This window comes from Saccostrea cucullata, unplaced genomic scaffold (genome assembly GCF_032062105.1).
Source record: "Saccostrea cucullata isolate Sc308-1 unplaced genomic scaffold, CSIRO_AGI_Scuc_v1 ctg490, whole genome shotgun sequence".
Lineage (NCBI taxonomy): Eukaryota > Metazoa > Mollusca > Bivalvia > Ostreida > Ostreidae > Saccostrea > Saccostrea cuccullata.
The window spans coordinates 28,262-43,421 of NW_026921142.1; the positions used below are offsets into that span (position 1 = coordinate 28,262).

At 32.7% G+C, this 15,160-nt stretch overlaps 1 protein-coding gene across 1 annotated transcript; it reads right to left on the reverse strand.

Annotated features, from left to right (window-relative positions):
* Positions 1–5,328: 5,328 nt before the first annotated feature.
* Positions 5,329–14,888, reverse strand: LOC134259255 (WD repeat-containing protein 43-like). Its single transcript, XM_062741855.1, has 17 exons — positions 14,687–14,888; positions 11,229–11,366; positions 10,705–10,826; positions 10,306–10,423; positions 9,721–9,851; positions 9,430–9,526; positions 9,192–9,253; positions 8,893–9,058; positions 8,629–8,715; positions 8,360–8,470; positions 7,965–8,096; positions 7,610–7,731; positions 7,341–7,404; positions 6,800–6,913; positions 6,487–6,556; positions 6,312–6,370; positions 5,329–5,994 (listed from the first exon to the last, which is right to left on the reverse strand). Exons 1-17 carry the CDS (start codon positions 14,864–14,866, stop codon positions 5,896–5,898), a joined length of 1,872 nt encoding a protein of 623 aa, XP_062597839.1. The 5' UTR covers positions 14,867–14,888; the 3' UTR covers positions 5,329–5,895.
* Positions 14,889–15,160: the final 272 nt, after the last annotated feature.

The following is a 15,160-nucleotide window of genomic DNA, read 5'->3' on the forward strand; positions in this document are numbered from 1 at the left end:
CGATAAACAATGGCAAAATTATTCGGGGAAGAGTACTATCCCCCCCCCCCCCAAGAAAACATGAGTCGTTACTGCAACCAAAACTTTGCTAGTTTGCTTTACAAAGTGGTTACAATTTAAAACCGGCTATAAACCTGATAAAAGACTGGATTCATATTCATTGATTCAAATTGGGGGGGGGGGGGGGCTATATCAAATTTTGTCAAAATTATTTTCAAAACATTATTAATAAAGTGGTACATGTATAAGGCTTTGTAAATTAATATATTTGATACTTTTTCTGAACAACCATAATGGCATAATTAATACATGTAAACACTGAAAACAGTTGGGGGAGGGGGCGTATAAGTCGATCAAGGTAGGGATACTAGTATTAAATATACGAGTGCATCTAGTACTTAATCGTTTCACCCCATCCACCTCCCAACAATTTACATACTAATATTGAAATGGATAAAATAATGAAAAACGATAATGGGTCTGGAGGGCTGTTGCTAAAACGAGGAACGGAAAACGTATTATATTTTTTATTTTAGATTAAATCACCTTAAATACACAAATTAAAAAACAATATATATTTTATAGATTCAATCCCCCATTATTTAATTCAAGTTGATTTTTTCATGTTCATAAAATCTCTTATTCACGAAAATCGCAGTCATAACAGTGACGTAGAAACGATTTTGGAAGGGTCAAGGGGGAGGGGGTAAAATTAAACTTACCTGAAAAGAATTTGCCAAGCGAAAAAAGAAGAAGACAATTGTTTGATTCGGGAGGTGTGATAAGAGTAAACTCCAGCATCTTTCATTTTCTTAAACTCCTTTATGGGGAGTTTTTTGTATAACATCTCCTGTCAGTATTTTTATAAGATTGTACCAATTTAAAATTGGCAGAAAGCAAACAACTTACTGAAGGCTCAAATTTTATATGTTCAAGTCTCAAAATTTATATGAATGATACTGAAATAGAGTCCGTTTGAATTTAAATACTTGTAATTTCCCTTTTATTTATTTAAAAGAAGCTAACTTACAAATTGGCAAAATGCTAATCCTCATATTAGTATGGAATGCCATATACGACAGCCAACTGCTTACTGCCAACTGCTCACTGCTTACTGCCAACTGTCACACATATTTGAATAAATTTTAAAATTTATGTGAATATTTATGTGAATTGTCAAAAAAAAAAAAAAAAAAAAAATCAAAATTTAAAAAAAAACATGGATCCAGGATTTTTTCCAGGAAGGATCCACCCCAGTAAAAATAAATCGAACTCAGAAATTTCTTGACAAGAAAAACAAGTATATACTGACAAAACGCCAGAGATACTCAAGCTGTAGAAAGCCATCTAGGAAGTGTCATTAATATCCTATAATGGTATAAGATGAGGGCTAATGAGTTCAATCTTCTGTTGAATAAAATAACATGTATGTGAAAGAAAATTCATATATTGAATTTAATAAGAATAAATACAATTAATCATACTACTTTTTAAGATGAATTTACGTTACTCACTTTCAGGAATATTCTATAGAGCATAGTGGCCTTTTCTTAATTTAATGAAATATTTTTATGGTGATATACTTTAAACTAAATATACGGTTTTTTTAAATTATCATTTTTGCTTAATGAAGTATATCGATCAAAATTTAATATACATCAATCCAAATAGCCAATTACAAGCCTACAAGTAGAAAAGTTTTTCAAAGTAGGGGGGGGGGGTTACTACCGAGTCCGGGTTCCAAAAAATCCATGTGATCAAGGCTTCATCTGTGCGACATATCTAATACATATTCCGTACGAATCCAAAAGAAGTTATATAGGTTCCGTTACCAAAGCTGAAGATAACTAGTGCAATATTTTGAAATTAGAGAAAAACGTACGAGGGAGAATTGAACATTAATGTTGTGCTATTACTTTACTGTCACTCAAAGTTCACACACATCAACCCGTGAGAGGCAATTTCAATATGGGGGGTACAACCATACATTTTCTGACCATGCATAGTAGAATTTTTTGACGATGAGGTAACCTGCGTCACCTTTCAGAGTAAACAGTGGACTCGTCCAAAGACGCTTTGTCGGCGTCTGTAAAAGTTACCTGAGATTCCTACGCAAAGGAAAACACGAAATCTCTGTATAGAAACTGTTGCGGCTGCGGAGCTTTACTCATTGTTCATTCGCCATAAAAAAAGAATCCGACATTTAACGCTTAATATCTTCGAATATACAGACTTTTTCAAGATAAGCTTCATTTTTGTTTCTAGAAATATTTTTATCTACAAAAATAATATCTGTTCGTGTATTTTAACTGAGTAAATCGATGACCTAGCATCGTTTTAGATAACTCAAGCCCCTCTAGGGCTTGAGTAATAATGTAAACTTTCGTAACCGTGAAAAATTATTTTTGCGGTGTGGATGGGTTAAAAAATTATGCACCATATCTGCATATCTATGACTTTTCATACAAATTAACTTAATACAGATCCGCGTTTTCGGGGGGTGGGGGGCGTTTCAAGGTCAGTTTTAAGTACTTATTCTAAAAATCATTGACAGAAAGTTAATTGCTCTTATGTATAACTCCTTTAATAAGGGGTAGATTTTATCCATTGAAATCAGACTGAACATATCATCAGATCTTCAAATACTAATGAAAATGGATAAACGACTCCTTAATCTCATCGTATGTTTTTATTAATGTAGAATTAACATATGAGATTGATAAAGTATATTATTTTTTATTTGTTATCTTACAAAATGACTATTTTCCTGTTTTTAATCCCCCCCCCCCTACATGAGACAACAAAATCTTTGGAAAGGATAAAAACTGAAAAAAAGGGATTTGTTGTTGATTCACGGGGGAGTTATTTTAAAAATAAATTTCAATTTCCCGTTAATTTTGAACCTTTGATATTTTTTCTCAAAGATTTATATCTCTTTGTTTTTACAAAATAAGTTATGTTTTATATGCACAGAGGGTGGGGAGGGGGGTCCGGACCATCCCTATGAAATTAGTAAAGGTATTTAATGTACAAACTAAACCAACTGAAATTTATATAATGCATAAATTAAAAGGGCCTTGCCCCCCCCCCCCCTAAAACGCGGATCCATGTTTAATTGAAAAATCTCATAGACTTAAAACATGAGACCCCCTCCTGCCAAAATAATTTTTCACATTTAGGAATTTAACTGAGTTTACTTTTTTTCTTGTCAAAAAATTTCTGGGTTGGTTTTTTTTTCTACCCGGGTGTCCCTCTTGGAAAAAAATCCTGGATTCGCGTCTGTTTTTGTTTTTTTTTTTTTTTGAAAATACACATGAATATATCAAAATATATATGAAAATTTATTCAAATATGTGTGGCAGTTGGCAGTAAGCAGCTGACAGTTGGCAGTTAGCAGTTAGCAGTTGGCTGTCGTATATGGCATTCCATATATTAGGGGTAATTTCTGACAATTTAGTTTTATTTAATTTTTAATTTAAATATTTTTCAATCTTAATTATTATTTCAATGAAAATTGTTACATGTTTTAATATCTAACAACAATTTTTTTTAATTTAAAGTACTGTATTTGACTTTGTAACCCATTTGAGTTTGAGCAATTTTTTGGAAAATTGGCAATTTGTAAATCCCCATATCTCAATTATTTATTATTTCCCAAGTTCAATATTTTGCAAAGATAATATTTAGAGTTATATTTGTACAATAAAATCAAAAAAATTAATTTCAGAGATTGGTCTTGGAAGATTTTGGGCATTAAATTTGTAATACTTTTGGCAATTTTTTAAAATTGGCATCATGCCAATATTCAAGAGTTGTCTGCCCTTTGAAAAATTGCATATTTGATTATGATAAATGTCAATTTTGAAAGAACATAGTCTTATGTTACTTAAAAATACCTTAATGGAAATGCAAGTTTAATTTTGAGTAAAATAAATCAAATGTGAATTTTACCATTTTTCTTGAATTTTTTAAGTGCATTTGCACTTAAATGTGCAAAAAGGAGGTGGCACTGCCCACGGCTTCCATGTTGAATGATGGGAATTTTTTTGGTCATTTTTTAATAACATATTATAAAGTCTAACTACCCACCAAATTTCATTAAGATATGACAACCTTCGATTTGGACAGTTCTGCATGGTTTTCTCGCGGACTGGCTCTTAATATTCTTCAGATATCCAGTGATTTTTTTGTAAAAAAATCTTTTTACTTGAATTAGTTTCTACACGGTTGAATCTCTATGTTATTGATAATTGTTGAAACAAATTTAATAAAAAATTTCATTCAGCAATTTCATAAGGTTTCCAATCCCACGGCTATGTTAGTTTTAGCTCGCCTGAGTCAAAGGTTCAAGTGAGCTTTTCTAATCACATTTTGTCTGGTGTTCACCTATAAACTTTTCACATTTTCGACTTTTTCTCAAGAACCATTGGGTCAATTTCAACCAAACTTGCCACAAAGTATCCTTCGGTGAAGAGGATTCAATTTAGTTCAAATAAAGGATCATACCCTCTTCCAAGGGGAGGAATTATGAATTATTGAAAAATTTGTGGCTTCCTTTAAATATCTTTTCAAGAACCACTGGCCAGGAAAGATGAAACTCATGTGGAATGATCCTCAGGATTTTAAGTTTATAATCATGACCCGAGGAGTAGGGTGGGGCCACAAGGGATGATCAAAGTTTAACATAGCATTATACAGGAAAAATCTTTAAAAATCTTCTTACAAAAGCAAACAATGATTGGTCATATGTACCTGGAATCATCCTTGGATGGTGTAAATTGAAGTTTGTTCAAACCATGAACCCCAGAGGAAGGGTTGGGTCACAATGGACGATTAAAATTTTACATAAGAGAACAATTTTAAAAAATCTCCTTTGCAAGAACAGCACATTCATGATTGATCCTAGGTTGTGTAGATTCAAGTTTGTGTTCAAATCATGACCTCCTGGTAGGATTGGGCCACCATGGACAAACAAGTTTAACATAGGAATATATATAATGGAAAAAAAAATTTAAAATTTAATCTTCTTTTCTGACAAGATCAACAAAGCCATGATTGGTCACATTTACCATATATGGAAGCATTCTCAGGTAGTGTAGACTCAAGTTTTTGTTTTCAAATCATGGCTCCCAGGGGATGGGTGGGGTCACAATGGATGATCAAAATTTTATCTAGAAGTATACAGGAGAAATCTTCTTTTCAAGAATGGAATAACATCGACTGGTTATTTGTGAAGATTCAACTTTGCTTAAATCATAATCCCACTACCCCTTTTTAGGTAGGTCGGGACCATGGGCCTCTTGTTTTTAATTCATTATAAAATAAATATAAAATTTTAATATTTTATTCAAATAGTTGTTTTTCTTTAATATAATCAGTAACAGTTTATGAAAATATCAACAATTTGATACCTACAACCACGAGTGGTGGATGAATGCAGGCTTTTGTAACTTTTGAATTGTTCCTCTGCCAAACATTCCACCACTTTACACCATACATAGGTCATACATGTATACACTGTACATAACTAACATATGAAACATAATGCCGATCAGTTCTGAACAATTTTATGTTCAATTCACCATGCACTGCTTGCAGCAATTCTCCTTTACCAACATGTAGAGCACAAGCATTCCATTTAAATTTCTCTCTGGGCGTAATAAATATTTCATTTTTAAATTGACTTTCAGCTCAATTACGATAAAAACATTTTATTCAGGGAAAGATCACAGCCAGAAGTCATGCAATGAAATTAAGACTGGTTTGACCAGACAATGAGCACCAATGAACAGTGGCCAATCTTGTTATCCAATGAATGGAGGTCAATCCCATCGTCCAACGAATGTGGGTAAATCCTGTCATCCAATGAATGATGGCTATCCCGGTCGCCTGATCTCAGTCAGACTCCATGTCTTCTTCCTCCTCCTCAGTGCCGTTGACTTGAGCGTGGTCTGTAGCCCCCTCCGTATCCGACAAAAATAAATCATCAAAGTCCTACAACAGTTAGATAAAGGTAGTGTACAGATTTAGGCAAAGAAAGACAACTTGTTAAATAATGTTTATTTGTTTATTTCAAGTTGAATTGTGCATTTTCGTCCTTCGGATGAGACAGTATAAATTGAGGCCCCATTTCGCATTAAATGCTGGCATGAAAAAGATCCCTCCATGCTCAATGGCCCTAAGTGCCGATTATAGGTCAAAATTTGTAGCTCTCCACCAGCAAATGGTGGCATCTCCATATGAGTGAAAAATTCTCGAGAGGGATGTTATACAACAATCGATGAATGAATGAATTGTGCATTTTTTTTTACCTCTGTGTCTGATCTCTCTGGCATCAAGTTGTCTATAGCCATATCATCATCTGATGACTCTAAAACATAAAGATTTTGTTACTTATCAAGTTGATTTTCTATTGTATCATTATCTATTCTTCTCCATCCTTAAATTTAAATATTTTACAGTATTTATCAATGAAATGCCTTTTACCTTCCTGATACATAAGAAGTGGTCTCTGATCTGGGGTAACTTCTTCCTCCTGCTGAGCTTGGCTTGCAATCTGTTATATATGTAAACTAACTTGAAGAAATATGTGTATGCATATATATAAATTAAATTATTTATTTACTTCTATTTTTCACCAAAAACAAAGATTTTAAACAACCGATTTCAATTTTATATGAATCTACATAAATGTTTAATTCTTTTCTTTTTTTCCTGAATTTTTTACAATATTTGACAAAGATTCAGATTTAACCTTTATAAAAAATCTGATGTCTGCCAAAAACACATTTAACAATACCTGTGATAACATTAGCTCTAGTTTTCCTTTCAGTTTAGACAAGCGGTCCACTAATCTGGTCCGTGAATCCATTGACTGATACAAGACACTCAGGTTATCTACCATGTCAGGGAACTACAATTAATACATATCACATTTAAATGTTTTAAAAACATACCTATGTAAGGATTTAAACACCTCTTTAGTTTCTGGTCAAACATTTCTTCAAGTAGTGATTTCAAGTTGAAAATATATTACTATGAGGTAAACTTAACTTAATATTATTCCTAACAAGCTATTTTAAACTTACATTTTAAATGTAGACATGAGCTATTACATCAAACCTTTGCAACAATCCAGTAAATTAACTAGCATAGTAATGAATTGTGCATTCAGGAAAACAACATAATTAAATTGACAAATGACAAAAGACAAGGTCTTTGTGAAAAACAAATCTCTTCGCAGATCATACATGTACTTGTAGAAATGTAATATGTATTTTTGGCAGAAACTGACAAGTAATATGCTATTATGATGCCATACTTGAATTAAAACTACATACTGTAATCAGGTAAGAAGTGTGAACTGTAAGCAGAGTCTTTAACCATTTTACATATAATCCACCTCTGTAAATACAAAATAAACACTTGACATAAAATTCCATGGCAATAAACCAAAAAGATATAAAACCAGAAAACACTTATACATGTTTAACTAAAACATTAGGAAAAAAGCTCACATAGGCAGTGAACTGCTGCCCAATTCCAGTTAATATTTTAAATGTGAAATAAAATTTGGTTTAAATTGAACCATTCAGTTAGTATATCATACTTTTCAGATGGTCCCGATACACAACTTGTCAGTTCTTTAACCAGAGGAACAATAGCCTGAACTGGAAGCATCTTGATGGTGTTGGTTATAATGGTGTCACTGGTGGGCCTGCCCAGGACACTCTACAAAAATAAAACCAATTCTTAAAAAATTCTTTGAATATTTAAATGATGAATAAAATATGTACAGAGTAATAAGGGTTTCAAAATTGGCACTGCATCAGAGATAATGATCAACATGACAGTTATGGGTTTGTATGGGGTGAGTAGCCCCTCCCTTAACTGTTCAGTAGGATCCATTGTATACATCATATGCAGTTTGTACTAACAGGGTCAATAGATGTGTCAGTTCTTACTTTGAGAATGTTTTTGTCTTCGCTCTGTAGTCCCTGTGTCAGCAGTCTTACTAGTGTGTCGGCTTTAGGGGGTTCCTTGGAGGTCTCTGGTTTATTTATACTGATGGCATTTAGCCTCTCTTCCATATTCATCTAAAAATAATTCAAATTAAGTGTTACTGTTAGTTCATAATTTAAAGAACTGTTACTAATGTATGCAATATGCCTATCTTATCACAAATAAATCAAAATAGAAAAAAAGATGTACATGTACTCTATTTACAACTATTAATGAATTCTTATCTTAATTTTCTTTTCTCTTGCACAATTATTCTAAAGAAACTTCCTGCATTAATAATTTCATTTAAGAATGTGCTTGCTAATTCATACTTTGATGGACTACATCTCAACCTTACATCTGATACAGATGGTTTCCTTTTCCTTTTTTCCTTCAAAGAAGGTCCAATAGCAACTGTGTTCTCAGGAGCAAGCACTGTTACATCATTAGAAACAGCTGGTGTCTTTACCTGCAAAGGAAAATTCAAATCAAAATGTAAATATCAACAATAATCTTTCTCATAAATGAATATATATCCAAATAAACATAAAATTCTTTCAAACAAAATATGGCACGTTCTGTACATTTAATAACCATCTATTTAAAGCTTTCAAAAGAATGTATTACCTTAGAAACATCAGCCTGCTTCTTCACTGATGATAACACAGGTTCATCTCGTATTAAACACATATCTGAACTTGACATATCCAAGGCCTGAAAAGAAAGAAAAGGTACAACTTCTGTCTAAACCTTTAAAATCAGTACTAAAACTATGATTTAAACACAAAATTCCATTGAAGTCTCCATACTTGATTTATTTGATTTAAGAGAATTCATTTAACTATGTCTCTCTCTCTCTCTCTTTCTCTTGCTCACGACATAAAATCTTACCACTTTTTCAAACACAGGTTTGAGGTAATTTCCATACACCAACAGGAGGCGCTGGTCTTCACACAGATGAGTGGCCAGTATGGAGATTGGTTTAGGAATGGAGTCACTGCCCCCTGATGAGGCTATCTGGATCGTCACTTTAGGTTTAATAGGTTTCTTCACTTTTCTACATAGAACATTTTTGTCATATTTGTATCATTCTCTGCATTCAATCATTAAAAAGGCAAAAAAACTCATACAAATAGTTTATCACATTTGTTGTTACCGATTACTTGAACAAATTAATGTAAATCCCCTACCCATTCATTGTGTGGTCAAATACCAACACTTGCCCACTTCTTGTCACAGCAGCTAATATTACCTAAAATACATTTTACAATTTAATTTTCAAAAAAAAAAATGTTACCTTACACATACATACATGTACTTTTTAAAACTTTTGAAATAGGTTTTAAATTGTATTTTGAAAAAGTGGTATCATTTTTCCCCTTTATATGAAATTCAAAAGGCAGTGATCAAGTATACAAATTCACAGACCTCTTCCTGTATTTTCTGTAAATCTAACATAACTGGTTCCTCTGGGAGTGAAAATGAGGCTATAGAACTTTTATCTTTCACTGAAGAGTTTACTTGCCTATAAAAATGAAATGCATTTCCTTAGTGATTTGTATATATTTAGTTAACATTTTTATAAACTGTATCATAAAAAGAATTTGTACAAAGAATCAGCAATGGAGTTTATGTAACAGCCAGAACTGGTACATCTTCAATTTCAGCAAAATTTAGAAAATTTCATTGTATCTGATTTTTTTTACTTTAATAACATACCAGACATTGACAAGTCGGTCATTCAAAGCTGCTGATAAGAAATAAGTTCCCTCTGGACTCTCCGGCAATTCTGTCCGACTAGGGAGTATGGGAAGTAACCGGAACACTTCTGTAGCATGACCAGTAAATTTCTGCACAAGAAATATCATTTTATTTAAATTTTGAACTATGAACTGAATAAACTGAAACCAGTGATATAAATTAATCATATGGAATTTTTTTTCACAAACAGAAATGATTGATTATTACATTAATTTACCACAAATGTCTTATATTTAGTTAGCGTGTACAGTTTTACAACAAAATATTTTCCTAAAATTTAGAGTAAATTTATTAAAGTTCAATTTTGAAAGTGCTAGATGTAAAAATATTCATAGAAGACATTAAACAATGTACTTGATTTGCAAGAAGCTGCCTTCAGCTAAAATTCCTAGACAGAATGCACAGTCAAACGAGATACATATCATATACATTATAACAATATAACACAAGGAAATCAATAAAAGATTTTTAACAGTACTATTTTCAACTTCATTCAGTTGTTCAGTATACTTCATCACTATCTTTAATATTTCAGTCAAATACCTTAAGTACACTATAAGTCTCTAGATCCCACAGTTTGATTGATCTTCCTGATGACAAAAGGTGATTCTGAGCACAGAGACAAATAGAATGTATGCTTCCACTGTCACCTTTCCATTTGCTGAAAGATCAAGACAGAAATACCCATTTTAATTATCTTACCAGAATACGACGGCATTGCTGTCAGTCTAACTAACAAAAGTATTCTTTGGCAATAAGCATATAATTTCAAATACTAATGCAATGGAGAAATCAGTTAAACACAACATTTTAACACAACTGCACCATGTTATAACAATTTCAAACTTTTATTTTATTTAGCTCTTGTCTCTGCTTTTGAAGTTTGTAGACCTGCTTTATATTGAACTTTTGGAGATGGTATAATAAATTAATAATCCTTACTGTTTGGCTTTTCCAGATTTGACATTCCACTGGATGATATGTCTGTCACAGGAACAACTGATAACGGTGTTGTTTTCTGGATGCCAGCACACATCATTGACAGTGTCTGCATGACCCTCTTCCTACAAGGGATTATCTATTCCTTCAATTTCAATTCACTGGTAACAAAAAATGTGTACATAGACTTTGAAAAGTTTAACACTTCTAATAATATAAAAGCTTCCATTTTGGCCGGTTTAGAAAGTTTCCAGTAAGTTTTAAATTAGTTTATTCCTTTGAATCCTTTACCATATTTATTTTAAAGATACTTTATTGCTTCTACTGATTACATGCAATTTCAATTTCATTGATCCACTATACATTGATTTAATTTAGCTCTGTGTATTCTAAACTCATTATTACAAATATTTACAGCAGGCACAGTGAGGCACCCTATGTTTCTCTGATTTACAATGCGTGAAAGTCATTGAGAATATAGTAGAAATCAGTTAGCCTCAATGTCACTAAAAATGGTGCAAGATTACCATAATGGTTTTGACATCTCCTTTTACAATGCTGTAAATAAGGATGCTTCCTGCTGTCGTTCCCACAGCAATTAAATCATATTGTTCTGTAACAGCTGTGCCACCAGATTTTCTTCTTTTCTTTCGGCCTGGTGTGTCCTTTACAAAGAATAAAAAGATTGTTTAAAGGCAGAGAATATAAGCACCTCACCAAAATTTACCTTCTCTAAGGACCCCCCCCCCTTATCAATCAAGCAAACCAAGGCCTTTCATTGGATGCTAGAAACTGATTAACATTTAGTTCCTTATCTCTGTGCATACCTTGTTGATTAGGTTATAATATTTTTTAATGTTGATTTTTATTCAAAGAATAGATAATTGTGGTGTGGGTACATAAAATTTACACGTACATTGATTTTACAAAAAACTGAAATTGTTGATGCACATTGAAATCATTATATATGTTAAAAGCAGGGATTTGTATTGGTCAATAATGTTTTACTTTGGCTCAACATTTGAGAAATGAATTTTCAAGACTGAATGCTTTTCATAAACAAAAACTAATGTTGGGTTAAAAAAGGGCCAAATGCAGAAGCTTGATGATGAGTATTAGTTATCATAACTTGGGAGAGAGTGAAAGTTGTGTAAAACTGGAAAAATTTTACTCTCATTAGCTAGGGGAAATGGGGAGGTGCAATAAGCTTCTAACAAATTCGTCATGATAGGCTATCTTTTTACATGAATTTATATGGAAATTATATAAATATTTTAAACACTGATCATAACTGTGGTTCCATTCACAACAGAAGCAACTGCCAAACCAAGATATTTTAGGAAGTGTCTATCCGCACGACGGTCGTGCCGATTATATTCGTTATTCGCACGACGGTCGTGCCGATTATATTCGTTATTCGCACGACGGTCGTGCCGATTAGAAATCTTATCCGCACGACAATAACAAAGAGAGATAACTTCTCTAAAATATTGTGATGACACGCTGCACGTTTTGCTTTAAAAATGGCAGTTAAATGGCGTGAAATGGCAAGTCATCATAAAAATAATGTGGCATTAAAAAAAATTGGCTTTAACCCCCCCCCCCCCCCCATGTAATAGGATTTTGGGAATCTTTTTTTTTTTTGCTTGTCAACTTCTTCAGGTAAGGAAAAAAAAAAAAAATTCTGGGTACACCCACGTTCACAAACGAATACCCCTCAGTTACAATATTATGTATAGAGGAGTATTTTTTGTATGGAACGGTTATCAAGATTTCTTTTAACTAAATTTTTCGCATTGAAAACATGAAAAGACAGTGTAATAAATATAAATTGTAAAATAAAAAAAAAAATCAAGGGGTCATATATTAGTGTGTGGCACTGTACAATAATGGGGTCATAATCCCATTTCCTTTTAAAAAGATCTGCATCTATTATACAAATTGTGCTACATGTTTGTTGTTTTTTGTTATATAACACGTATATGAACGGTTTCGCTTTAAGACTATTAATGAAGTCAAAATGTTTTAAGAGTTCGAGTTATTTTTGAGACAATCCTTTTAAAAAGTAAAAGAGTTATTTCTACGTAATATGTTGATTAAATATTTTGTCACAATATCACGCTATTATTCTTTACTTATTTATGGGAAAGATATTTCTTTGTGATAAATATAATATACAACCACTGGACCTTTTTAACCTTTCTTATATCGTAAAGTAAAAAAAAAATCCCCATATTTCAATGTTATTATTATGGCTGCAGCATGGGAATTTTTCATTTATTAAGAGAAATGTTTAAAACGTCAATTGACTTAGATTAGAACCGTAATACACTTTTGTTTATCAGCAGAACTAGAATTATTATTATTCTTCAAATCTTTCGAGTACTGGTTTGTCATAGCTTTTGATACTGCACGTCAATTCTCGTTTTTAAAATTCCCCCGGGTGATCAATGGCCCGCCCCAAGGTACAGAATCGGCCGAAGTTGGCCAGATTTGTATTATTTTCAAGAGATCATGAGGATGCTGTCGCGGGAAAATGAGATAGCGCAAAAATGGAGGAAGGGATGGATGTAGGCGACACATTCGATACTTATGAAGATTTTGAAAAAGCTTTAGAAGCCTACTGCGAAAGAGAAAATGTTCAATACACCATCACAGACAGCAAATCAACAAAAAGCGAGAATCTAAAAGTGAAAAGACCTTATGATGAAAAATTTCAGATTCAGATTTGTAAAATATGAATGTAAGCATAAAATAAGAACAAGGAAGAAAAAAGTGAAAGGACTTGGGCTTCGACCAAATCAGAGGTATAGTAATAATTATGAATGTCATTGAATTAATGTTTAGGACATATGCAACATAGTGATGAAATTGATTTATTTATTGATTTTACAAAACATTTGAATTACAATTACATGAACAAAATATTTATTTTAAAGAAAAAGAAATATGTAATCTCTTATACGTGCATAATGTGGTGTATAACCATTGGACAGTCCAAAGACTATTTCTACCTATGCAGCTAAGTAATAGTAGCATAGTAATTTTTGCAAAATTGTTGCTTTAATTACGAAGTTTTTAATTTTTTGCCACAGTTTTGTTGTATTCATTATCATTTGTTTTACCAGTGTGTACAATAAGTTGTGGGTATTTTAGAGGAGTTATCTCTCTTTTTATTGTCGTGCGGATAAGATTTCTAATCGGCACGACCGTCGTGCGAATAACGAATATAATCGGCACGACCGTCGTGCGAATAACGAATATAATCGGCACGACCGTCGTGCGGATAGCCTCGGCCGATATTTTAATGCACTATTCACAAACCAGGTCCAGTCCAAAGACTATTTCTACCTACGTAGCTATTAATAGCTACCTAGGTATTTAAAGCTACCCAAAGTAGCCATTTTTACCTACTTTCTGCTTTACTTGCATTTTGTGGCCAAATGCAGGAACGGCGCAACATGGTGAGCACAAAATTTCTTGATACAGTCACACTGATCATGAATATGACAAAAATTTGGCCAAAAAATGATTACTTCGTATATTATCAATTTTGCATAGAAACTAATGTAAAATTGCCGATTCAGGAAGTAATCATTTTTTGGCCAAAATTTTGTTGTATTCACCATTAGTGTGACTGTATCAAAGGTTATGGTATTCACCATGTTGCGCTGTTTGGTCTTTGTGCCGCAAAATGCAGAAATTTTAAAAAGTAGGTAAAAATAGCTACTTTGGGTAGCTTTAAATACCTAGGTAGCTATTAATAGCTACGTAAGTAGAAATAGTCTTTGGATTGGACCTGCAAACCCCTTGATGCTGGAAGTTGCATTTAACTTCATAACACGAGGTGAGCAGTTATGCGTATTTACAATATCTTCTAGCACAAAACTTCAAAAATAAGCTATCACTAATTTCTGCTCCCTTTCTGATGATAATGTCAGACTAGATGAAAATATTATTGAAAAGTTCAACACATTTTTTATACCAGGTTTCTTTTTGGTCCCCATGAAAGACACGTGCACGTCGCTGACAAGTGTGCACTGGGTGTATATTCTTGCTTTAAGACACCATTGTCTGCTTCCCACAGCTTCAGCACCCCATCGGGACTCGAATAAATGCTATATTGACTGTTGTCCGAGATCGCAAATGGTGTGATGGAGGCCATTTTCAACACGTGTTTGGCTTTGCGCATGCTCTAGTGAAAGTTAATGCTAATTGGTGCATGATGAATTCATCCTACAAATAAAATTCAAAATAGAAAAAGTTTGTAATTTAGTCTGTTACCAATAATTTCATAAAAATTCAATTTAAAATTTACATATAATATAAGAATATGAATATAATTGCCTTTTCCCGATAGAATAAAAAATGTTTTCATCGAAAATAATTTTATTATTGTTGATGTGATATTAATTGCTTGGATTTCTCTCCATTTCAATGAAATTCGTCTGATTGAAGT